Raw genomic sequence first — 27,528 nt, 5'->3', positions numbered from 1 at the left:
TTGACAGTTAGAAGCATATATTAATTCACCATCTGAAGCATAAGTAAATGTATTTGCACTCTGTTCTTTTTTTCTCTAGGCTTCACCGTACCCTTTGTTTTATCATTTTTAAATTTTCAGCACTCGTTTTTCCAATGACCCATTTTACCATAGTAATGGCAAGCACCATCCTTCTTTGGAGCTCTAGACTTGCCCCTACTCGAACCACTTCTATTATCCTTTGATCTTCCTCTATCAGTCACCAACATATCAAACTTAGAGGGTTTATCCTCCTTTCGATTCTCCTCATCAAGTAAGGAACTGGTGACAAATGCCATGTTGACTTTATCATTTGGTGCTGAGTTGCTGAGAGTGATAATAAGTGTCTCCCAACTTATAAGAAAAGATCCAAGGACTAAAAGTGCTTGCACCTCATCATCAAAGTTTATCTTCGTACTAATCAACTAATTCAAAATATTTTGAAATTCATTCAAGTGCTCAGAAATTAATTTATTATCAATGTACTTAAGATTCACTAGTCTTCGTACTAGTGTTGCTTTATTCCCTACTGACCTCCCAGCGTAGAGAGCTTCAAGTTTGCTCCACACAACATACATCATACTCTCTTTCTCAACATGATGCACAACATTTACACCAACCCAGGAATGAATAAAGCTGTAGACCTTTCTATTTGTCTTTTTCCAATTAGCCTTTTTTGTAGTCTCATGTCTAACACCCTCATTTTCAATTGCTTCATTCGAATCATCTGAAACTAACAGATCACTAATCATCAGTTTCTATTGCCTATAGTTTGTACCATTCAGACTCACCATATCACGTCTAGATCTCCCCATTATTACTGCCTTAACAACTGACAAAAACTCTAGCAAAGAAACCACTTGATATTCTTTTTGAATTTCGTGAAGTAACCAGCAGAGCACTCTACTTCAATGTTAAAACAAATAACCAATCAATATTGCTTTGATACCACTGTTGGGTTTTGCAACATCAAAACTACAGATCTTCTTAGAAATTAAACCTGTAACAAAACAGTTTTAAAATCGTCTATGACGAACAACAGATTTACCAAGAATTGAAATAGCATAGAATAAATGACAACACAATATACGTGGTTCAGTCAAAATCGACCTACGTCCACGGGAGGGATAATTTTCACTAAATCAAATAAATGTCAATAGTAGAAACTTACATGCTCTGCTCTCAAATGAAAGAAGTGATTACACTATGAATGATTGGACTACTCCACAATCAAAAGCTCCCCCAATCTTTCTCTCTAGATCAGCTAAAGAACAAGAAGAAAACTAGAAAACCCTAGATCTGTTCACTCTCTTTCAACCTTACTATATTATGAGAAAATACCCAAAAAAAAATATTTATACTCTAACCTGTTTTCATAACAGAAAACCCTAACTCGTTTAACCGGAATTGAAAACTCACCCGTAATAGCAAAAAACACCTCAACACTGCTTTGTATTTGTCCATAGTATAACGATTATTCTCGTATCAATGAAATATAATGTTTTGAAAAAATACATTTTTTGGTATAATTTTTGTTTTATTCTAAATATAAAAAAATCAAAACAATTCATAGAGTAATTCAAGTCACCAGATTCAATTTTCACTTATAAGTTAGAACATTTGAAATTGAGTTGGGTCACAATTAAAATAATAATAAAATAACAAAAATAAAATAAATAGTCACTTTTTTGGAAAACTTGATTAATCATCATTTATAGCGTTTTTATATGATCTAAATTATAAAGATTATCAACTATAATATGAAATATTTTTTTAACTTTACTTTATATGTATACTCTATTTGTAGTCACTATTTATTTATTGGAAGAATTAAAATATAATATGTAATAATTATAAAATTATCATCCTCAATAAATTTTATTATTATTTTTATTAATCATTTAATTTTATAAAATTATTTAGTTAAATTTGATGTTATTTTTTATACTAAATTTTATTTTTTATTATGATTATATTTGTGAGAGGTGTAATATATTGAATATTACTATTTTAAATATTAACTTTAATATATTATTTATGTATATTTTGTGATTGTTTTGATTTAGATTTGTTTTATGCATACATGATTATTATGTGTGCTATTGTAATTTGTTAATTAAATAAATTTATTATTATTTTATTATAACAATTAAATAAAACAAAACATGTTTAATTGTGTTAATTATATTTAATAATACATTATATAATATAATATAATATATATATATATATATATAAATATAATGATTGAGTTGAGGATAAAGTGAAATTTTGATAAAGAAAGCTGATTAAGTGGTGAGTTATTTTGTTTTTTTTTTCTTAAATAGAGATTGTTGTATTTATAATAAAATATAATATATGACAAATAAAAATTGTAGTTAGAAATAGAGTTATAAAATAAAAAGACCAATGGAATGCATATGTTTATTTAAATCATTTACACTCAATAATACAAATAAATAAAGTGGGAGTGTGACAATGCTCTCATACATATTAATTTAAAGTGGTTACAATAAGTTATAAATTGAAAATAATTTAATGTTGTTTGGCTTGAATATATTATTAAGAAAAAGATGGCTTACCTGTAACGGAATCTCATTAGCCAATTAGGCATATGCTATTGGCCAGAGATAGACACTAGTAGTATTTAATATTTTAAATGGACATTTTTTTACAAAATTAAAAATAAATAGGACAAAAGGCACATATGACACAACTTTTCTGAAATTTATAGATGAATTAATAAAACACAGAGTATACCCATTAACTATTTTAAAAAGTACAGCAAACCCCATCTGTTTTCTTTATGTCTTATGATTTGTTTTATACCTAAAAACAAAACAAACAGCCCTTAATAAAAGCTAGATCAACAGTGGTCCAACCATTCATCCTTGGTCTTTATTTTGTTTGATTCCCAATATTTTAATCGAAGCAAGAAAAATGGGTTGAGATGTAAATTTCTTCTTATCGAAATTGGTGTTATCATGGATGGAGAAGCTTAAATTAATTTTTAATAACAAAATATAAAAAGAAACGGCCATTAAATTTATTGAATAGTTTGTACTTTAAGAAATATGAAGTTGGCTGATTTAAAGTGTTTTTTTAGGATGAATTTGATGATGAGTTTTTGTGGTTAGCTTCAGACATCAAAGTTAGTAGATTTGTGTCGATGCTAAAACGGTGATCGAAAATTTCCTTTCAAGTTCATGTTTGGCCGGAGAGCTCTCTTTTGCCAGAGCCTCAGGTTTGCTCCCCGGTTTAGACGCTTTCGATTTCATTGTTTTTGAATCGAGTTTGTTTGTTTTTTTATTGAATTGATAGCTTTGTTTGTAACTTATGAACAAAAGAAATTATATATATTTTTGTTCTTTTAAATGTAATGAATCTATATATTTATGTTCTCAAAAATTTGGTTGTTATTAGAAAATTAAAATACTTTAAATGAAAAGAAGTTTAATTAAAAGATCAAATTCAAAGATAAAATGTCTTAAAATTTTATTGAAAATGTCATAAAGTAAATTAGGGTAACATTAGCTTTAATTCTTCAGAAAATAAATTATGATTTAAAAATAATAATAGTTAATAACTCAAGTAGAAAACAACAAATTATACATATTTTTATTTTCTGAAAAGATAATTGTTTCATTAACCAAACTGTTGTGAATTGATCATTGTGTTATCATTATTGATTCTTTAACATTTACCCATCATAAAGGTGCATATGTTCCGTTTGTACTATTTTCTTTTTTTTTTATGTTAAAGTTTATATTAACTCTAATTTAATAACAAATTTTATGTATGAAAGGTTTGTCTAATTCATTAGAAGTAACAAATCTCAGCTTTATAAAAGTTATGAGATCGAATTTTTGTAAAAAAAATTCAAATTAACAAATCTATATATGATGAGATATATATTAATTGGATTTAATTGATTAAATGATAATAATCCAGCAAAATCAAATATTTACATGGTAAGCTGATATATCACATGCTGCTGGCATGATTCATCCTCCCATAGGCCAATGGAAATCCGCCAATTAAAATATAGAGATATTTTGAATGGAACCGATGATCATCATGTGCTTTTCTTTATCATTCAATCTTATCATCATCATGTGATTTTTCTTCTACAATTGCTAGCTTGATTTCCTCAATTTTCTATGGATTTAGTCCAATTTATTTTTCATATAGAAATCTCGAGAAAGATTTGATATTGGTATGCTCTCACGAGATATGTTAGTATATAGTTTGTTTTATCACAGTAGAAATCTCAAGAAAGATTTTGATCGATATTGTTTTGCTTTCACATGATAGACAGCAAATTAGGTTATTATTTTACGTTGTGGTTGTTAAGATCGAAAAACAATTTAAAAAAGAAAAAATCAAGTAAATGAAAATTTTGATGAAATTTGTGAATTGAGCTAGTTTTAAAATGCTAGTTGACCCTAATAATTCAGTCAAGTGTATTTTGTTATTCAGGAATTAGGGATATATATAGAAAGAAGATGATTCCTGGAGAAAATTATTTACATTCATTAAAAAAACATTATAAATACATCTAATAGAATATGTCCTTTATTTAAGATTAAATTTGATATTTCTCTCTCTTTCTTTCTATTATTTCAATCACTTCATTACTCTATTCAAAATATCATTTTATTCATACCAATTTTTCTAAATTTTAAATTATTAAACCTTATTACCTAGTGGCACGCTCCGTAATTTTTAATAACAGTGGGGACTTAAATGTCCCAAAACCCATTATACCCAAATAAACTTATTCACATTTCATACAAGTTTTTTTTTTACACTTTAGCCAAAATAAATCAAATAAACCTATTTCGGACATTCCCATAGGGAAAAACACATCTCTAGTAAATGTGTTGAGATACATAAAATCCCCTCAACTTATAAAATTAGCAAAGAACTTAATTTCCTAAACAATTTATAAATCTAGAAACTTTAAAACACCCCCAAGACATAGCAATGGCGCCACAACAGTGGTGGAATACTAAGGGATTTTATTTTAAAGTTTCTTTTAATATATTTGGTGTATTTTGAGATATATAATATTATAGAGTTAAAATTTATTAAAAATGATTATTGTGTAATTGGTTAACTAACTTATTATTGAGTTTTAGACTCCTAAGTTTATGCAAATATATTTTAAAAAAAATGAGAGGGGATTGAGGGACGGTTGTCTCGAGTTAGTCACCTAGTTCGCCTCACCTTAGGGCTGGTCCGGCCTCATACTATTAACCCAAAAATTAGTTCTATTCACACAAACCGCACATTTGTATTCATGATTCATGAAAAACTATATACTAAGCATTGTGTGTTTAAGCTTGAAACTATAACTTAGCTTTCCGAATTCTTTAATTCAAGAAACGAATTTTTGATTGATGGGACAAAGCGTGAAATTCTATAATCAAGCGCATCGGAAATAATATGAGAAGAGAATTCGAGGTTAAAGAGAGAAGAAACAAAGATAAGAAGATAATACTACTAGAATACACCTAGTAGTCCAAGATAGAGGTTCAAGACCGAGAGAATAATTAAGGGTAAGAACTTTCACAAAACTTTCATTCATGGCAAAAAAGTGGGGTGGGCATCAGCATTTATAGCGGCTGAATTACTCAAGAGTAGTCGGTTACAATCTTGTTACAACAACTTTTAGAAATAACAGTATTCGGTTTGAGAAATATAAGAGAATGAAAATAAAACAAAATTATTAAACAAATAAACATAAACTGGCCCATGTGCACAATAGGACCGAAAAAATGTGCTGGAATTATTCTAGGACCGCGACCTTAATTTGTAGACCCTAACACAAGAAAAGGTGCTGGAATTATGAAGATACCTTCACTCTTTTAGTCTTCCAACTTAGATATTGATAACCTCTTTTCCTTAGTAATTTTCATCATCTTTGGATACATCTCTTCAAAGGAAATCTTTTCTTTTCTTTTCACTTCACTTCCATTTAATGCCAATTCCAGCAACATCTTAAGTACATCCATCAATTTGAATGATGTTGTCCTTAGTCATCACAAATATCTTTACATTTAGTCTCTTCCTTAGTATCATATCTTATCACTAAAAAATGTATCAAAGACAAGCATCCTCTATTATAAACTTATGATCACATCATTTTACTTTTTAAAGTAGATGTGTATATATATTCTCCGAATTCTCAGAGGATTCGGTACATTTTGTTCAAAAAACACAAGTTTTGAGAAAGATCTATATATGTCTCTTTGGTCCTAATGTTGGCCCTTGTATCTTTTACATACATGTAATGTTCTTGTAGTACTAGTGTTTCCTTCTACTTTAGATTTTAGGTCCAAAATGATGACAAATAACACAACACAGTAAGAAAGGTAAGCACCAAGCTTTATATAATAACAAGATGAAGAGTTTTTCTTTTTAAATTACTTAAGTAAATCTTCCCATTTGCAATACTGGCCACCGGCTAGCACACGATAGTATCTATCTCTGCAATAGACCGGTCGCCCGTCAGCAGCCTCAGCTGCCGCTGCTGCTAAATCGTCGTCTTTCATCACTTCCATTGGAAGATTTAAGAGCTTCTCCTTTCTATAAAACATCTAATATATAAATGTCATAACAAGAATAAAGATAGAAAATGAAGGGAATTTAAAGCAAAACAAAAAGTCAAAATTACCTTATAAGATTGGATTTTTGGTTGGTTGAATTTGGACTATTGTGGATGAAATCCTCTATTGGTGTGGCGAATATAAATAAGAAAACTGCACTCACCAATATTATTCCGGTCCCAACTAGTGTTTGTTTGAGCAGTTTTATGACAGGCTTCACCTGTAAACACAACAAATGTACAAAGATTTTATGACTTTTCATATTTGTTACTGTTAACTACCGGTTAAATAGTAAAAAAAAACATTCCAAATGTAACAATTCAGACATAGATCACTGATGGATTGAATGACTTGCTTATCTGATTGTAATTTTACCTTATATGAGCCGAGCAGCCTGTCTCGTGCAAGAATCTGCAATAAAAAAACTACGTAAGTAGAAACAAACAACAGTTCGACAACACAATGACTTCTCTCATATCCGATAGTTCTCGAAGCTCAATAGTAATGTGCTTTTTTGGCTTTCCTCTACTAAAAATTCATTTGAATTAGAATTAGTCCAATTCCATCCTAATTGAAAAATTAAATAAAATCCCATTTTATACCAGTTATCATACAAACTAATTCTAAAGTTGTTATATGTAGTGTCACACAATTAAGACTTGTAAGTATGAAGTTATAATAGTAGTATGATAAATACCCTAATCCATGGAGTTACAAAAATATTAAAATCACATATACAAAATTTAAAACATATCCCCACATCCAAGCCCAACCACATAAGTATGTGGCACTCATATTTAATGACGTTTGCCCAAATATTATCTGGTTAGGATAATTCAAGTGGTAAGAGTTGGTATTTGATAAACTAAATATTACGAGTTCGATTCTCACTCAAAACGCTTTAACTTAATGTGAGGTAACGACTAAGTTGTTCAAATCTCAAATACCTAAACCCCTGGCTATATACTTTAATTTAGTATTTAGGATAGTACTCCTTAATCCAAGTCTACTTAACACGTGGATCTAAGCTAGGAGGGATAATGTATTACCTAATTGCAACTAATTCTTAATAAATTTTCAAATAAGGAAATGAAAGAAGATTGACCTCGGGTGGTTTGACCCACATTTGTCCATCATACCATCCTGTCTCTTCATAAGGTACTACTGCTGATAACAATCTATCACCAACATAGCTCCATCCCTATAAAAATAATAACAAAATTTTGGTAATTAATTGATCTTTTATAACAAAAACAACAAGTATTAATTCAATAAACTAACTAACTATACCAGATAAATCCTGAGAACAATCAATGAAACAATAAACAGAGTTCCAGTCCCAGCTGCCAACCCAAACCTTAAAGGGTCCTTTGTAGGATTAAAACTCGCGGCTGCAACTGGCACACCAAGAGTGATGAAAGTGACAAGCCAAAGACTGCCAATTCGTGTTAAAAACGATGATGGACTCAGTTCTCCCCATGAATATAAACTGCTGTCCTTCAAAGACGCGTATTCATTCACTGGTCTCTGTTCAAATGGAACTTCAAACTCCAATCCAGGATCCCAGCTTGGACCAGATAACCCATTAGAACCTTCTTTCTCATCCTTTAAAGCCTTAACAACAATATTGGAACTTGTTCTTGGCTGCTGATGTAATTTGTTTCTAACCTTGTACTGAACTACCCATGTCTGGAATCTGCCTGTTTCGATTTGTGATCTTAATGGAATAGTACTAAGGGGTACTATTATAGAGCAGCACACATTGAGCTTGAGCATTGATTTCAATGCTCAAGCAAGGTTCAGACTTCAGACAGAGGGAGAGAAAGAAGCAATTCTTGGTGCAATTGGGGAAATGAATGGTTGCCCATTTGAGATGAATAATCATAAAACTAACAGAAATTAATGAATGGTTTGTGTTTTGGTGGAAAGAAAAATCTTTTGCAGTGGGCCAACCTTTCTTTGCTGAATACTTTCTTCATGTGGTTCTTATTTTTCCTTATTATTTTAAAAAAAAAGATAAGTTTAAATTGATTGGACCATTCAATTAACTCAAATTATTAAAATCTCTTTTAATTATGAGGTCAAGTTGATTTTTATTATTATTATTATTATAATTACATGTTTTTTATGTTTGAATAAAAACTTAGAAAATTTAAGTTAACTCAATTGAAGTTTTTCATTCAAATGAAACTTATTTAAAAGATATAATTGATTTGATGATCAAAATGAATCAACTCATTATATAATGCATAAATTAAAGGAAGTAAACATTATGTTAAAAGAAACTCCTAAACAAAATATTCTATTCTGAAGTTACAATTGAATAAAATGGACTCCTTGCCCTTAGCTCACAATCAAATTCGCCAATAACCTCGAGGCCCACGGCCAACTAAATCCAAACCCTTCGATTCTCATTCCGAACAAACTTCCCATATATCATCTATCAACAGCCTTAGGTAGAACTTGCTCAAAGTCAAAAACTTCAAACATCAATCGCCTCACGTCAGGCTTCCCATAAACAGCATATGCAAGCCCGTGAATGGCTTGTTGAACACAAGTCGTGGCAGGGTTTCTCAGTCTCCGGTTTTGCTCATATGCATCTTGAACCCCATCGCTGTATATAATCAACCGATGAAGATTCTTCTCTCTCAGGTATTTCCCACAAAACTTGTTCAGCAAAATTTTACGATGCCTCTCTTGTAACCATGACCCCGGTGCATCAAGATGCTTCATAAGTAATTTCTCGGCCATCACCAGATCCTGTGGTAGAAAATGAGAATGCCAATACAATTGCTGAAATAAATTCGGTTTTCTTTTGTTTGGCTATTGATTTACCTGAATCTTTTGGCCGAGGTATTCCAACCGCTCGTAGCAAAACCGAGGGTGTTCAAACTTGTATTTTGAAGGGTGCAGGAAACAGAGCTGAATCAAAAAGTTGCAAAATGGACTGGTTAACCAAATAAGGGGAGCAGTCAACAAATTCATCATTACCTATAACTCTATGTTGAAATTTAGCTATGTTTTAGAAACATTTAGAGTTAGAGTTGTAGCTAAAAAACTTAAGCAAATTTATGAATATATGCATAATTAAGTTAATGTTTCTGTACATTATCTCTACTAAATCGACATCAAGATGACATACTTGAAAAAAGAAAATAAAAAAATATTCCAATGAAATTTATCTATGTTTTTTCATTTAAACTCATCTCTAGCTCCAGGTGTTTCCAAACAGAATTAATATATGATATGATTGAGAATAATTAAATTTGATTAAGATTCTATTCAAGGTAGTATATGCTATAAATAGATCATATGTCTATGATAAAACTCGTTTCAATAAAGTCTTTATACTCTACCTTACATAAGATAAGGTATATATCCTATAAATTGATCATCTGAAGTAATGAACAATTTTCTTAATTCAATGAGAAATGAGAGTTCAATAAAATGACACTTTTGATGCCTCTTTCAATGGCAGCCATAGCATAAAATGAGAATACAAGTACTTACCTGCAGTCCAAGTCCAAGTTCTATGTTTCGGGCATCAGTAATTTCTGGAATTCTGTCGACCATTGTTAAGGGATAGCCCAAACTCTGCATAACTTGGGGTCGGCTTTCGTAATCCCATATATTTCCTCTGAAACGATGTGTTCCTAATGGAATGCATGCACGGAAAAGCCTTGGATGCACAAACAACGAATCTTCTGGGGGCTGTAATATCATAATATTATAGTTTGAATGAATGATCAGAATTACAACCTTATATGGTTCAGGTAACCAAACTACACTGAAGTTCAGACTTTACAATTTTGTCATTGTGAATGGTTTTCAGTGGTGTTTACAGTTTTAAGAAAACGAGCAATGGAAGGAACTATACTAATGTAGACGTCCATCGTGTAGAGTTGAAAGAGAAACACTTGAACACGTTATGTTTAAGTTCCCTTATACTGTTGAAATTTGGATCAAGATGAATATGAAGGTTAATGTTGCTCCTAAGGAATTCGTGATTCTGAGAACTACGGGCAAGAGTTTCTTTTTAAATCAATATAAGTGTACGTTTTCGGCCTACATTTATGAAATTGGTAGAAGAATTTGAACGAAGAATTAAAGTGCTAACTACAAACAAAGTCTTTGCGGACGTAATTAGAAGTAATAGTTTCGTGTTTATGTGTTTAAAAAAACTTTATAACTACTAATTTTAATAAAAGTATTGTCCGGACTTGCCTTATAAGATGCAACTTCTTGCCAGCTTAGCTTTTTGCTTTCAAATTCAGCGGAAACGTAATCTACATCTTCTAGTTGTCTTCGTAGCTTAGGCTGGCAATCTTCAGCTTCTGGATCCAATCCAAACACTTCAAATAGAACTCTATATACTTCTGGGCAACCGAAGCAAAGATATAGCCCCAATCACAGCCCAAATCACTGATCTGTTTAGAAAATTAAGTTAAAATGTGGAATGATTAATAAACAAAAGCTAATTGGTTTCAGCACACATACAAAATGGTGAACTAACCATGTCAAAGCTAGAGAAACTGAAACTGCAGAAGGTTTTGGCTATGGAATAGGGAACACAGTGGAGGGTTTCTTTGGTATAAGAAGGTTTGGGTTTTAATTGTATTCCTTTCTCCTTTTGTAGTTTTTATAACGCAACTCATCACTTAATTTCAATAATTAAGTACTTCTTTGAATTAAGTTTATTTGATAACTGTTGTTTAAATTCACTTAATTATTTAGATTCAGCACAAATTAAGCTAAATAATCTGGCTTAATTCTATAAGCTATGAATTACTTGGCTCATTAATCTAATAAGAGCATTTAAAAGACAACTTTAACTTCTGAAAATGAATTAAATACATAATTATAAGGGGAAAATACTGTAATATTTTTTTCGACATTGGTTCCACATTTTATCAAATCAGCCTGCATACCAAGACACTTGAAATTCAGAATTCAATAAGGAGTATAAGCTATATAGATTCTTAACTTATTCGACACTTTAAATTCAGCATTCAGCATTCAACATTTCATTTATCAGTTTCATCATCGTACCCTTAAGTCTAATTTCTTTTGTTGATTATTTGTTTACAATCTATATAATAAAGAACAATTGACATATACAAAAAGGTCTCAACTCCAAATTTATCCATTGAAAATACGAAATATACTAGGTGTGAGTTTGATAAGAGGTACAACCGTACAAGTTATGTATAAGATGTATGGGTATAAGAGGTACAACTTATATAACTTATTGTTATTTTGGTTAGAAATATAACAATGAGTATGAGCTATATACATTTTATAATTTGTGTTTGATAAGAGATACAAAGATATCATATTTTAGTTACTTCCAAAACATAAAATACATTTCTTTCTTACAAATATGACAATTAGGTGAGAAACTGGGCCTTGTCAAACCACTTTTGTTTCTGTATCTAATCCAGGCGATAAAAAGCCTATAAATTTAAATTTCTGAATCTGTGTCACACCAAGTTCAATTTCAGATGATAAACAGTGTATAAATTTCAGAATTTGTATCACACCAAGTTCAATTTCCAAATCTGACAGGAAAAAAAAAGTTTCTAAATGATCTCTTTACTTTACTTTACTAGAACTTTGAAACTCAACCAAATCAAATGCATCCCAGAATCACAGAAATAAAATAATCAAGGCCAGCATTATCCCGACCAATGCTGCAAGCAACATGTTAAATAGATCCTAGAACAGTTTAAAGACAGAAGAAAATTGATAAGAATGCAGTTCAATGCTCTGTTTTAGTTAATTATAATGGACTGACCTAATACCCATTTATAGATGTATGGGTTATAGGTTCAAATTTAAATAGCTAATCCCAAACTTATCATCGTAATCCTGATCCTAATATTTAATAATTGAGTTCATAACAATCTCTAACAACATTCTAATCCTTATTTTTTAATATCTTCTTTATTCTTGACTTCATTATGTTCTTTAACATCCCAGCAAGCGAAACACGAGGAAACAATCACAGTGAGCTTGTTTGCAAATCTGGTAGAATAGGGTCTTCAGTGGGAATGTATTTGATAGAAATTAATTTTCTAGTAACCCTTTAATGAACAAAATGAAAATTGATCTCAAGATGTTTAGTTTGAGCATAATTCCAAATCTCAAACTTATCTTTAATCATCCTAATCCTTATTTTTCTAATATCTTCTTCAAAACAATCCACATTTGCAGACTATAGAAAAAGAGAAAGACATGAAAAGGAGGCATTAGGAAACTTACTTCACAGGCGGTTCGCTGTCCCTCTTAATCATCCTATCAATGTTATCATAAGGAAACACAATGTTTTGCAGGTTTGCAGCTTTAATCCACTTTGGTAAAAACCTCTTCCCGATTAAAGAGTAGACTCTTTCTCTCATCGGACCAGGTGACTCCCTAGGGTACCTCTGCAAGAAGAACTCAGCCATGACCAGTTCAAGCACGTACTGACCTAAGAACCCAAGTCTAGAATGACCCAATCTCACGTGCCTTGTTTTGGTCCGTTCACAAGACGGATGCTGAAATGCCAAGTAGAGCAAAGTATCGAAATGCTTAGCCGGATTTTCATCGCCATAACTATGGGACGGTTCTAAGGGGTACCCAAGTGCTTGTTTGGCTTCCAGAAGGTATTCGTCAATCCAAGTCTTGTCGGCGTTGCTAAACCTGGAAGCAGGAAGACAGGAGCTGAGTAAAGGGAATGACTTGAGGGATAATTGAGGACTGTTGAGAAATCTTTCGGTCAATTTTGCGTCGTCGATTGGTGGCTTCAGGATGAATTTCTTTGGGGGTATTTTCTTGGGAGAGACGAGTTTTTTCCGTTCTGCGAGCTCTCTGAGTAGACGATGGGGACTGATTTTGGGTGATTCTTCTGAGGGAGATTCGACGGCTACGGAGAGAATTTGTAGGTTGTCGGGAGCTGTAGATTTGAGGCATTGAATGTTGATTTGGAGGGGAAAAGGGGAAATGGAAGATGAGAAAGAGAAGTCAGGTCTGTGAAAGGGAGATGGTCTGAAGTTGGAGATGATTTCCATGATTCATAAACGGAGAAGCTATCATATATTGGGATTTATGGGGAATTTTGAGGAAGCAAAAATGGAGGATTTTGCAGGGTTTGTGAGAGTGATGATAAGGTGGAGAAGATATCTTAGTTACTACTCACTACTACTATGGTTTTAATTTTTTTTAAATTTTAAAACTAAAGACAATTTTAAAAATAATATATATTTGTAGTTTGAATGGTGCCAATTTTATTCATAATGTTTCTTCTCCCTAACACCTACTATTTACCAATTTTGACATTACTTATTTAATTTAACATTCATATAAACATATAACAATCTAAAGAACAACATGAGTGTATATATCAAATAGTATAACCAATTTATGAAAATTAAATTTCAATCAAGAAAATTCAATAATAATATAATTTTTTGAATAATATTTTCAAAATGAACTCATGAACACGAAACACTCAAGATGATACATGAGGGGTCTTTGTTTCCTCTACGCATGAGGTATGTTACCTCCAGAATTTTGGAGGATGATTTGTCATCTGTTGGAGCCATAAAGAAATGGTTCAACAAGATCGTCATTGTCATCAGGGAGGATCCCATAGTTAGGGGAACTTGTCTATTCCTCATTTCCATTTTTGTCAATTTCTAGAAATCATTGACATTTTTCTTGAAATTTGTTTCGAATGTTGTTTTTGTATATCCTTATTCCTCTTGCAAGAGATTTCTTAGGGACATTGATTCTACAAATGGCTTTAGATGCAGAATATTCTTGTTGTCCATTATTAGAATATCTTGAAATTCTTCTATGGTTGGACACATAGACTTTTCTCCCATATAATAAACTCGTCATGTATGGCTCCACCTTCTTTGCATTTGCATCATGAAGGTGAGGTTTATTTTAAAGTTTGTGAACCTCACGATGGGGATTAGTCCGTAAATCCCATGGTTCAACTCATTTTTGTGGAAGCTTTCAATCCATGGGATCAACTCAGCATCCATCAACATGGACATTGTCTGTGATAGTAAATTTAAAACATTTACAAAACATGCGCTTGTTTGGAAAAGAAGGAATATATTTGAGATGCTCACTTAGACCGTACATGCATACACATAATACATATATAGTAGTCACATAAAGGGTTGTAGTGACGAGCTTTTGGTTGTTTGGGCATGACAAACAACCGACTTGGTGATAGTAACCAAGTTTATTTGTTCAAAGAGGAATCATAAGAGAGTTTTATTCACCAATAATGGAGGGGGTAAAACTGCCGCCATAAACAAGGGAATATCAACTCAATTGATAATTTTCCCTCACCTCCACAATGTCTGCGTCCTATCAAACGACTCATCGCCAAAGGGTGGGTTGATCCCGTGTATATTAGTTTTTCCTCTCGCAACATCACTCAGTTTGTAACAAGTTGTCATTCCACATTGACAATCTTTACACATAGGTGTAGAAGTATCGATCTCGGTCGTGTACTTCTTTGCAAATAAGAAGAGAGTAATGTACCATTTACACATAAAGGCTTTTAAATAGGGTAAAACATATGCGTCTTTTAAGTGTTATACCTTTCAAGACAAGCTTATCAAGTTAAAAACGTGATACAGACGTTTCAAAAGCCAAGTTTATATTTTTGAGTTAAACATTTAATCCCTAGTAGAGTCGCAAAAAAAAGAAAAAATGGCAAATAAAAACTCAAAGCAGAAAATCGATAAACCACTCTAAAAGATATTTTTACAATGAGTTGAACTTTCAAGAAATGTGGTTCAGGGTTGAACAACCAAAAATAGTTGCACAATTATCAAAACATTGAAGTTTTGACTATCTTCTTCGAGGGTTATGATTATGGATAATCGTTTATACACGAGATCGAATTTATAGCTGATATCTCGAAAGTTGGAGGAAATGAAATATTATTCCTTGATGAAAGAAAAATCATCACAAAAGGATGGAAAAGATGTTCAAAGCCTAGCCCTGAATACGTTTCGCATTCAAAACATCATGATTCATTTAGAAGGATCAAGTTTCATTCAAATCTCGAAAATAAAAGATAAATAATGATAGAAACTAAGGGAACAAAAAAATGTTTCTTTATCCAAAATAATAAGTCATATGTCCATAGACAAAGCTTGAAATCGTCGACTGATAAATTTCAACTAGTTGCGAAGGACACTTTGAAAAGAAAGGGAAACAATGATTCTATTGAAATTTTCTCTTAAAAGGCATATAGCCACGATCAATACTACAAAAGAAAAATAACCAAAATTGAGTCTCTTAAACCCTATATGTCGATAGGTGCGAGAGATCGTTCGTACATGATTCCTCTAAAACCCTAATTACAGTTAGGTATCATAAACCCTATCTGTCGATAGGTGCAAGAGATTCTTCGTACACAATTCCTCTAAAATCCTTAATTGTATATAAGTATCCTAAATCCTATATGTCGATAGGTGTGAAAGATCGTTCATACATGATTCCTCTAAAAACCCTAATTGTAGTTAAGTATCATAAACCTTGTCTGTCGATATGTGCGAAAGATCGTTCATACACAATTCCACTAAAAATACTAATTGTAGTTAAGTATCCTAAACCCTATCTGTCGATAGGTGCGATAGATCGTTTGTACACGATTTCGCTAAAAACCCTAATTATAGTTAGGTATCCTAAATCTTGTCTGTCTATAGGTGTGAGAGATCATTTGTACACGATTCCGCTAAAACTCTAATTATAGTTAGGTATCTTAAACTCTATATTTCGATAGGTGCGAGAGATCATTCGTACACGATTCCGCTAAAAACTCTAATTATAGTTAGGTATCATAAACCCTACCTGTCAATAGGTGCGAAAGATCGTTCGTACACAATTTCACTAAAAACCTTCATTGTAGTTAGGTATCGTAAACCCTATATGTTGATAGGTGTGAAAGATCGTTCATACATGATTCCGCTAAAAACCATAATTGTAGTTAAGTATCATAAACCTTGTCTGTCGATATGTGCGAGAGATCGTTCATACACGATTCCGCTAAAAACACTAATTGTAGTTAAGTATCCTAAACCTTATCTGTCGATAGGTGCGAGAGATCGTTTGTACATAATTTCGCTAAAAACCCTAATTATAGTTAGGTATCCTAAATCATGTCTGTCTATAGGTGTGAGAGATCATTTGTACACGATTCCACTAAAAACTCTAATTATAGTTAGGTATCCTAAACTCTATATTTCGATAGGTGCGAGAGATCATTCGTACACGATTCTGCTAAAAACTCTAATTATAGTTAAGTATCATAAACTCTATCTGTTGATAGGTGCGAAAGATCGTTCATATACGATTTCACTAAAACCTTCATTGTAGTTAGGTATCCTACACCTTGTATGTCGATAAATGCGCGCAAAAGATCATTCGTACACGATTTCACTGAAACTCTAATTGTAGTTGGGTATCCAAACTCTATCTATTGATAGATACGAGAAATTGTCCGTATATGATTCGATTATAAGCTTTGTTTGTTAACAAGCGTGTAGATCATTTGTAAAATGATTAGTTAACAATCTTGTCTGTGGACAAGGACCTGAGATCATATGTACATGATCTAGAGAAAACCCTATTTGTCAATAGGTCGAGACATCATTTGCATATGATTCTGTTAGAAATCCTATATGTATATAGGTGCACTAATCATTCGTATACGATTCCGTCTAAAAACCCTAATTCTCGATAGGTCGAGACATTATTTGTACATGATTCCGTTAGAAACCATATTTGTTGATAGGTGCACTAATCGTTCGCACACGATTCCGTTTAAAAACCCTATTTGTCGATAGGTTGAGACATCATTTGTATATGATTCTTTTTAAAACATTATCTATTGATATGTGCGCTAATCGTTTGTACACGATTCTTTCTGAAAACCCTATTAGTAGATAGGTCGAGACATCATTTGTATTTGATTCAGTTAGAAACTCTATCTATTGATATGTGCGCTAATCGTTCGTACACGATTCCGTTTGAAACCCCTATATTACGATACATCAAAAAATTATTTGTATATGATTCCATTAGAAAACCTATATGTTGATAGGTGCATTAATCATTCGCAAACGATTCCGTCTAAAAACCCTATTTGTCGATGGGTCGAGACATCATTTGTATATGATTCCGTAAGAAACTCTATCTATTGATAGGTGTGCTAATTGTTCGTTCATGATTCCGTTTGAAAATTCTATTTGTCGATAGGTCGATACATCATTTGTATATGATTCCGTTAGAAACCCTATCTATTGATAGGTACGATAATTGTTCGTACATAATTCCTTCTAAAAACCCTATTTGTCGATAGGTTGAGACATCATTTGTATATGATTCCGTTAGAAACCTTATCTTTTGATAGGTGCGCTAATCGTTCGTACACGATTCCGTCTGAAAACTCTATCCATCGATAGACCGAAACATCATTTGTATATGATTCCGTTAGAAACTTTATTTGTTGATAGGTGTGTTAATCATTTGTACACGATTCCGTCTGAAAACCCTATTTATTGATAGGTCGAGACATCATTTGTATATGATTCTGTTAGAAACCCTATATGTTGATAGGTGCGCTAATCGTTCGTACACAATTCTGTTTGAAAACCCTATATATCGATAAATCAAGACATCATTTGTATATAATTCTGTTAGAAACCCTATCTTTTGATAGGTACGTTAATCTTTAGTACACGATTCCGTATGAAAACCCTATTTGTCGATAGGTCGAGATATTGTTTATATACGGTTCCGCTAAAACTCTATCTCTCGATAGGTATCCCCTCTCACAACATCACTACGACCAAATATCTAAAAAACGTCATCTCTCGATAAGTATCTAAGCCTTGTTTATCAATAAGAAAAATGATTATTTGTAAATGATCATGACAAAACCTTATCATCCAAATAGGTATCTCAAACACTATATCTCGATAGGTGTATCAAAATCCTATTTCACAATAAGTATTCCTCTTTTAATTCACACGAGATTCTATAGGTTGATAGCGTCATAATTATTTATACATGACCATCTTCAACCTCACTTGTGATTTCGTGGAATGTTCATCAGCTCCCGCGACCAATCTATTTGTGGATGGTACCCTGATCATATGTACATAATCGCTCAATGCATTACTTGTTAGTAAGCCCCATAAGTAAGCTTGTTAGCTCTCACCAAGACTTATATGTTGTTATTCTCGCGATCATACACATATGATCACCCTAAACGTTACTTGTTAGTAACTCACATGAGAGTTGTTCAAATTTTCATGTTCCCTTACTTGTCTCATAACATAAAACCCTTAGTCATTTATACATGACTAAATCTTGAATAATATGTTGATATTCATGCTATATAGGAATTGATGTCTCAATACCTATATTTATCTTCATCCTCTGGATTTTACGGATACTTTGTTAAGATCTGTAAAACATGATTCTCAAAGAATTATCCTTGTTAAGATAATCATCAAATAAAGATCCCTAAAGAAACACTTGTAAGCACATCGATGAAATGTTATACAAAGCTTCACTAGGTAACTCCAATATCAACATATTACATATTCTATCTATCTAAACACCCTGTTTTAAATTGGACAATATAACTTAGTGCTAAATGTCATACTCGAATCAACATTTTTAAAACTAATTTATTGTATTCAAACTCGATTTAAGAGGGACACTCTGTAAGCACTAAAAATTTACATACCCAATTTATAAAATTAAAATAATTATTTTCATTTATTTTCAAATAAATAAAATCACAATAATTAACCCCAAGGTCAAAGCCTAATTAAAACAATTAATTAAATTAATTATTGTGATAATTAAATTTTGATTAATTAAGGAAAATGGCTAAATAAAAAAATAAAATTATTTGGGATAAATATTGTACTTATTTTATCTTAAAATAATTTTAGAAAAGAATTAAGGGATTAAAATAAATAATTTAGGATGAAATGAGGTACTAATTTAATCCTCAAAAATTATTAATTTAACCCTAAAATATGAAGAAAAAAAATTGACAAAATATTTTTCATATTTATTTTAATATTTGTGCATTTAAAAAGATCAAAATTAAAACCAAAACGTTGAAAAAAATAATTTTCAAATAAACCATTAAGGTTTTAAAATAAAAATAAAATCGTAACCGCATCCATTAGATAAGCGCTTATCCAACGCTCCAGATGCGCTCGCGTAACCGGTTGTAATCGAAGGAGCATGCGCCCGCGCCTCACCAGATTGGCTAACGCTCATTAGCTAGAATGCTGACAGAGCACCCGATCATTGACGGGACGCAACAGAACGCCAACGGTACGTTCCGCGTTCGCCAAATAGCCTGAAAACGACGTCGTTTTGTCCGCCACTATCTCCTTCGTCGCGATCAACGGAGAGATAAGGATGAAGTCTCATATTTGATTTCTCAATGATAGAATTTAGCCGATATTCAACCAAATCGGCTAATTCGAAAGGTAAAATGATCACCCTACTTTGGTGATCATTTCTCCTACACAATTAGGCACAATCAAAACATATTCCGACAAGTGGGATGAAGAATAGTCAAAACATCATTAATGGCTTTGGCTAATTCGATTCACTTGAAGCTCCACCGACTTAGGAAGGCTATAAATAGCCTCCCTAAACAAATCTGTAAAGAAGAGATCCACTCTCTAGCTTCAAATATAAAGAAATTTGAAATCCTCCATTAAAGCTTTAAGCTTTCGAATTTTCGAAATATTTGAATAAGGCTCTAAGGCTTGGATCGAGGCATCCCAAAAGTCTCCCAAAGGTCTAAGAAATATTCTCCAATACTTGGTATGCTTCCAATCATTCTTTAATTTATACTTCCAGTTTAAAATTGAAATTTTTATATATTTTTAGTTTTTATAAGTTTGCATACTATCTAGTTTTTGGATTTCAGAATTGTAAATCGATCATATTATCATTTCCAAGCTTTATGTTTATGTTAGAATCAATCAATCAACCTTAAACAGAAAAATTCAAATTTGAATTTTAAAATCCAAAAATCGGGTTTGTTGTTCTTGGGCTAATCATCAAAAACAGTTGCCTAGAAAAACATGTTTCTAATGATGTTGGGAAACTGTTTGGATCATATTTGATCCATTACCATGTTTGATCAAAATAAAAAATGTTAAAATAATTGAATTTTTGAGTTTTTTAATTGGTCCAAATTAACAACTAGTGTTCTTGTTTTGGTATCAATCAAGCATATGAAGTATAAAGAAGCTATTGGCTCTTTGCACTTCTAAACACCTTTAAAACCAAAAACCCAATTTTGGGTACAAACTATTTTGAACAAATTGATCATCACCCAAGTCGATTGATATCTTGTGGTGATGTTCTAAATGTTAATGAGAGCTTTGTGAAACTACTTAGGCCATTAAATCGAAGAATCCAAACCTCCATCAAAATTGCAAAACCTGCAATTTTGATGTTCTTGAAGACCGAGAATTGGACCAAGGATATTCGGTCAGGACTGAGAGGTCCGACCGAGGTTTTTCAACTAGGACTGAGAGGTCTGACTGATGTTCTTCAACTAGGATCGAGAGGTCCGACCGAGGATTTTTACATTTGATCGAGAAATCAGACACCAAGGAGTCTCGCAACCGACCAAGAACTCCTGAACCCAGGACCGATGACCTCCACCTAGGACTGAGAACTTAGGTACTCGACCAAGAATTCTAGCCCAAGACCAAGAGTCCTTAGCACCCAGACCGAAGCTTTTCAGCTATGACCAATAGGTCCGATAGAGGATCCTAAGCCCCGACTGAGTGCCTCTTGACCCAGGACCGAAGGCTCTTAAGCCTCCGACCGATAAACGAACCCAATACTAAGGACACATGTCCCATTTTCAAACTCCAAATTTATTTTTATAATTTTGGAACTTCAAATAATTTTCTAAATATCCCGAAAAATTAGAAAATGATTTCAAAATACTTTTAGGATGTTTCCAAAAAAAAAAATATTTTGACCAAGACTTGTTTATGATTTATTTTTAAACATTAATGCCTTTTTAATACTAATGTTTTTTTTAGGTATTTTCCTCCCTAAGTTATTATTAACAACATGTACTAGCATTTAAATAATTTTTGTTACAATTTTTTAAATAAAGCTCAAAATTTATGCATGCTTAGGATCGGAAAAATAATCGGTAAAAATAAAACGTTATATAACCGATTTTTAAAAGTCAAATTTGTAAATAGATATTGTTTTTAAAACGAGTACAGAGGAAGAAGCGCGAACGTCTTTTTCCGAGTATCACCAAACTATAAACTAAAAGAAACTCTAATTAACATGTTTGTGCACGAATGCTATTTTTATTGATTTTCAAAAAATAATTGACAACTCTGTTTCAAATAAATAATTTCTTAAATTAAATTATAATTTGATTACCGCAAATTCCTAAATTATCTATATTTGAACTCGAATTAATTATTTTTAATAATTTTAAAAGGGGTGAGGAATTATTTAAAAATTTTGAAAATAATGTTTTATTTTAAAAAAAAATTGACACGCAAAACGATATTAAAATTCTTGAACATCAAGCTTTTCGCAGAACCAAAACTTAAAATATTTTTTTTTGAAAGTTACAATAATTATATATTAAATATATAAATATATAATAACTTATTTAAATATTAATTTGTTATATATTTAAATAAAAATAAATAAATTTATTACAAAATACCTAAAATTATATTAATGCACAGTATTTCTATATTAATTATATATATATATATATTTAAATAAAAATAAATTAATTTGTTTGATTATTTCTTTCTGTTTTATATTAATGTTTTGTCTTCATATAATTTTTTATTATTAAAATATTATTTTTATTTTTTTCATTATTTTATTTATTTATTTTTTTTAATCTTATATTTCTTCTCAATTGATTTTTTTTAATAAATAATTTTATATATAAATTAATAATTTTATTTATATTAAATATTTTATATTATATAATTAAATATTAAAAATATTTTCACCTTACTCTCTATTTAAAATTTTTTAATAATTTATTAAAAAAATATTTTTTACATTCATTTTAAATATTTTATAATTATATAATAATGAGGAGAATTAAGATTTTATATATAAAATATATTGTTATACAAAATTATGAATTGAATTTAACAATCTCAAAATGATGTAGTGATTAAAGTGTTTACATTTTAAATTTTAGACCATAATTCGTGTATTAGTTGGTGCAAAATTTGATGGGAGTATTATAAAAATTAAAATGATAATAATGATATATATATACGTACAAATTTGAGAGATTAAGGAAATTTTTATATTTTAGAAGGGTATTGGTGCGAATTTATGGATTAAGAGAATTGTAGTTCGAATTGAATTAAAATACACAAAACGAGGGTATAATGTGATCGTTATTGATGAATTAGTTTGAACAAAATGACCAAAGTGATGGTAGATATTGGTAGATAATGATGAGTCAAATAAAGAAAATATTCAAATGTGAGGATAGAAGTTAGTCATGGATGAAGGTAGAAAAATGTTAATGTTCAATTTTTTTTATTATTAGTTTGCTTTCAAATTTGCAGATTTGCATTTTGGTTGCAATTGCACGATAAATGTCTTTTTTTAGTAGTTTATTTTAAGGATGGCAATGGGGCGGTTCGAGGCGGGGATGTAATTACCATTCCCGTCCCGTTTTAATTTTGGGGATTTTTTTAATACCATTCCCGTCCCATTCGGTTTTTTTCGGTTTCGGGGAATCCCGCGGGACACCGTTAATAATTTTTAATAAAAAATATATTATACAATAAAATTATATAAACCATTTTTTAATATAATATATATTGTAATATATTAAAATTTTATATTATTATAAAGAAATAATTTTAATACTTTTATAAAATACAGTAAATAAATAAATATATTAATGATTTAATATATTTAATTATGTTTATGGTATTCAGGGCAGAATCGGGGTGAAAACAGGATAAAATCGGGGCGAGTCTGGGCGGGGGACACAAATACCATCCCCGTCCCATCCTCATTCTGTTTCGGGGAAAAACCGTCCCAAACAGGACAATTCGGTTCGGTTTTCACGGGACGGTTTTAAATTGCCATCCCTAGTTTCTTTTATGTTAGAAAATAATCTCAATTTGAACAACAAATTTTTTATATTAAATAGTAATATTTTTTTAATATTGATTTGAATGAAATGATGTATAAAATATACTATGATTATATATATTAATAAATTTAATAGCATTTTCTCAGGTAAACAATTTTTTTTTAATGGTCTAGAATATAATTTAACTACTGTATATTCATAAAATTAATAACATTTTTTTTTTGTATAAGTACATTTTCAATTCTAGGTATTTTTAAATAGATAATATAAGATTAATCAATTTTATTAAGAATTTGTTTCTTTCATTTGAATTTATCAACAAATAATTTGGTAAATATATGATTTTGATTATTAATTCAAAAATATTTTTTAAATTTCAATATCAAATATCTTTTTGATTATTAATTCCAAAATATCTTTTTAAACTTCAACATAAATGATCAATATTTAAAGTATTTAATTACTTTTTATATCATATAAACTAATAAGGAAGCAGTTTCAAGACATGCTTCTAGAGCTAGAAAAGAAAATATCAACATGACAACATCTACGTAAGAAAATATCAATAAATTTCCTTAAAATACTTTATTTATTTTTCATTAAGTATCCATGTATATTCCTAATTTTATTAAATTTTTTTCTATATAAGATCCTAATTCAACTCAAAAAGTGTTTCCATTGTTTAAAATATATTTTCTGTATATCTGGTACAGATCCAAAAGATACAAGTAATTAAATATTTTGGGCAAATGATAATAATGAATTTATCTTATTCCAAAATTACATGCTAATAATCATACAATTAAAAATGTTCACTTTGCACTCCATATCATGTAAAAAAAAGATATAAAAAAATGGTCAGTGAAGGTCAAACCTTTTCTTATATTTAAATATGAGAATCTTATCTTATAATTAAACACTAGACATAAACATTTTACATGATAAGAAAACTTGTCCAAGCTCCCTGAAACAGACTGAGAATACAAAATTGAATAACTCAACAGAAGCAGTTAGTAATGATTAAAGAACAACCTCAAATAGCCAATTCATTGACTAAAAGCCAGTAAAAATGAAATTACAAATTCCACTAAGAATCCCTTTAGTAATGAACCCTGATCGGAAAAAGGAAAAAAAATGAACTTTAACAACTATTTATACAAGCTACTCACTATCATCGAAAATCTTTTCTAGCTCAACCAGTTGTAGTAAAGACAAATTCTGTTAAAATGGATTCTATCAAACTATATGTCAAACCAATTTATTTACCCACTTTCAATTCTGAGCTGGGGAATGAGAACAGATTCTCTCAAGTTGCACAGGCCAATCTTCTCCAAGTATTTTGGGATTGGCTTCCAATGCAACTTGGAAATCCAACAAAGATGCAAAGATAGGTCTTTTCAGTTTCATGGTAGTACTCATTTGGGAACTGGCTAACTCCAAAGATGGCAAAATCAATCTTTTTAGGTAAACATCAAGCCCACAGTTCAAAAGGTTCACACAATCCATTGAGATGGTGAAACCTTCCATAACAAGATGCTCCTCAAGTCTAGCTTTAAGAGAAATGCTATCAGGAAGTAATTCTGATCCACCATGAAGTATCTTCTTCTTCTTCCTCTTCCTCTTCATCTGTTTTCCCTTTATAGAGATTCCAAATGGAGCTCTTATGACTCGGCTTCTTTCAGAAAGCATATCAGTAACAGTAACAGTAACATTAACATTTCTCTGTTTCTTGAATTTAGAAACAGAATCTTCACAAATGGCAATATGAGACTTCCCATGGGGATTGAGTGGACTAAACCGATGCCTAAACTTTCTATCTCGAAGATTAGGTGTCCTTCCCTTCCGTGGGGAAAGAGGAAATGCATCTCTACAAAATGATTGCAGGTTGAGACCAGATCTGATCCCTTTTGGGGATGACTCTGCAACTATTGTATTCCTTAAGATTGCTTGAACAAAGTGATTATGTATACAAATGTTATCTCTCCCAATGACACGAATGCAGAGACAATCAAACTCCGATTTGCTAAGTTTACAGGTTAAATATTGCTTCAATAAGAGGAAGTACTTGTCTGATTTCTCATGACCAAGCTTTCTCTCAATATGAACCTTCAGTTTCAAAGTATCCACTCGAGGGTATTGTAAAGGCGCTGGCATTTTCAAATTAACTGACTAAAATCATCCGCCAAATTCCGTTGAATCCACAGTATACTACTACTATTACTACTCCTACATTCGAATACACAGAATTCAGCAATCGGAAGTGACGGTTGAGACAAGCAAATGCATCACATTTCTATTTCAGGAAGAGAACAAAATTGAAGCTACAGTTAGTCAAGTGCAACTGGGAAACCCTCGAAATGAGGTTCGATCAAAGTATTAGAGGAGCAATGACGATTGAACTAACCTGCGAGAATGAACTAGTTGCTGATTTGGTAATGAATGGAGTGAATTTTGTAGATCAATCAGATAGGGATCGTACTCCGGTAAGCTCTAGGGTTCCGAAGCTTCCATTCATCGAGTCAAATGTACGTGCCTTCATGAGAGTGAGAGAGCACTTTCTTTGGACTTGAGATTCGAGTACGGCTCCATTTTAAGTCAATGAATACGGGTCGGGTTGAATTATCTCAAATATTGTATAAATTTTGAAATAGGACATGAATTAAATGAAACAAATCGATATATTATATACTCATAAATCTTATATAAGGTCTTAATAAAATATCATAATTAACATGATTTTGCATACAGGAAAGAATGAGTTCAAGTTAACATAATCAAGTTTATGTGACGGTGGGATCACTGAAACATAGACGCACGCACTCTTTTTTCAGTTTTGATCAAATTATAGTCAGATTATGATCAAATCATAGCCTTTTCTTATCGAAAATATCTCAAAAATACAAATTTTAGGTTTCTCTTAATTAGAACCCTAATCGAAGCAGACAACAAATTAGAAGACGAATACTGTGAAAACGACGAGCGCAAATAAGACCACCGAAAAGAAATCTACCGTGAAGACCAATGCAAAGAAAACGTTAACATATATTATTTTTAAACTAAACTGTAATGTATTCAATGTAATTTGTTTTTATAGTAAACTTTAATGTTATTTTTAAAACTGATGTGTAATGTCTATAAACTAAACTATAATATATGAACTGTAATGTTCTTTTTAAGCTGAACTATAATATCTAAATTGTAATATTATTTTTAAAATTGAAGTGTAATGTAAGATAAATTGAACTGTATAATTTGAAATGTAATGTAATGTCATTTAAACAATAAATTTTAATGTGTTTTAAAAATGAAATTTAAATTCTTTTAAAGTGAAGTGTAATGTTTGATACACTTAATTGTAATGTCCGATACACTGAAGTGTAATGTCATTAGGGATGACAATTGGGCGGTTCGGGGCGGGGAATGCATTTACCGTCCACGCACCGTTTTAATTTCAGGGATTTTTTTAATACCATCCCCGCCCCGTTCGATTTTTTTCGGTTTTGAGGAATCCCACGGGGCACCATTAATAATTATTTTTATTTAAAATAAAATAAAAATTATACAATAAATTATATAAACGAGTTTTTTAATATAATATATATTTTAATATATTAAAATTTTATATTATTATAAAAAATAACATTACTACACTTATAAAATATAATGAATAAATAAATATATTGATAATTTAATATATTTAATTATTTTTATGGTGTT

At 31.0% G+C, this 27,528-nt stretch overlaps 2 protein-coding genes and 1 pseudogene across 3 annotated transcripts; all 3 read right to left on the bottom strand.

The window, feature by feature from the left end:
• Positions 1 to 6,250: 6,250 nt before the first annotated feature.
• LOC124915501 (protein CONSERVED IN THE GREEN LINEAGE AND DIATOMS 27, chloroplastic) lies at positions 6,251 to 8,493 on the bottom strand. Its single transcript, XM_047456226.1, has 5 exons — positions 7,920 to 8,493; positions 7,735 to 7,830; positions 7,005 to 7,040; positions 6,698 to 6,849; positions 6,251 to 6,609 (listed from the first exon to the last, which is right to left on the bottom strand). The coding sequence occupies exons 1-5, from the start codon at positions 8,403 to 8,405 to the stop codon at positions 6,447 to 6,449; spliced, it is 933 nt and encodes a 310-aa protein (XP_047312182.1). The 5' UTR covers positions 8,406 to 8,493; the 3' UTR covers positions 6,251 to 6,446.
• Positions 8,494 to 8,855: 362 nt separating this feature from the next.
• Positions 8,856 to 13,822, bottom strand: LOC124914149 (annotated as a pseudogene).
• An 11,019-nt stretch (positions 13,823 to 24,841) lies between these two features.
• Positions 24,842 to 26,305, bottom strand: LOC124916816. 2 transcript variants are annotated; one of them, XM_047457582.1, is made up of 2 exons: positions 26,216 to 26,305; positions 24,842 to 26,104 (listed from the first exon to the last, which is right to left on the bottom strand). In XM_047457582.1, the coding sequence occupies exon 2, from the start codon at positions 25,963 to 25,965 to the stop codon at positions 25,084 to 25,086; it is 882 nt and encodes a 293-aa protein (XP_047313538.1). In that variant the 5' UTR covers positions 25,966 to 26,104; positions 26,216 to 26,305; the 3' UTR covers positions 24,842 to 25,083. The 2 variants fall into 2 exon arrangements, with proteins under 2 accessions (XP_047313538.1, XP_047313539.1); XM_047457583.1 differs by having other exon boundaries at positions 24,842 to 26,037; positions 26,216 to 26,282.
• Between the last annotated feature and the right edge of the window lie 1,223 nt (positions 26,306 to 27,528).

The sequence above is a fragment of the Impatiens glandulifera genome, chromosome 9, assembly GCF_907164915.1.
Source record: "Impatiens glandulifera chromosome 9, dImpGla2.1, whole genome shotgun sequence".
Classification (NCBI taxonomy): Eukaryota; Viridiplantae; Streptophyta; class Magnoliopsida; order Ericales; family Balsaminaceae; genus Impatiens; species Impatiens glandulifera.
This window is presented reverse-complemented; position numbering and strand designations above follow the sequence as displayed.

Excerpts from the sequence above, each read along its gene's own strand:
- LOC124915501 (XM_047456226.1), bottom strand. The coding sequence starts at position 8,405 with ATGCTCAAGCTCAATGTGTGCTGCTCTATAATAGTACCCCTTAGTACT. Across the intron at positions 6,850-7,004 it reads GGCTGCTCGGCTCATATAAG|GTGAAGCCTGTCATAAAACT; the intron begins GTAAAATTACAA and ends TTGTGTTTACAG. Across the intron at positions 6,610-6,697 it reads CAAAAATCCAATCTTATAAG|AAAGGAGAAGCTCTTAAATC; the intron begins GTAATTTTGACT and ends GATGTTTTATAG.
- LOC124916816 (XM_047457582.1), bottom strand. The coding sequence starts at position 25,965 with ATGCCAGCGCCTTTACAATACCCTCGAGTGGATACTTTGAAACTGAAG.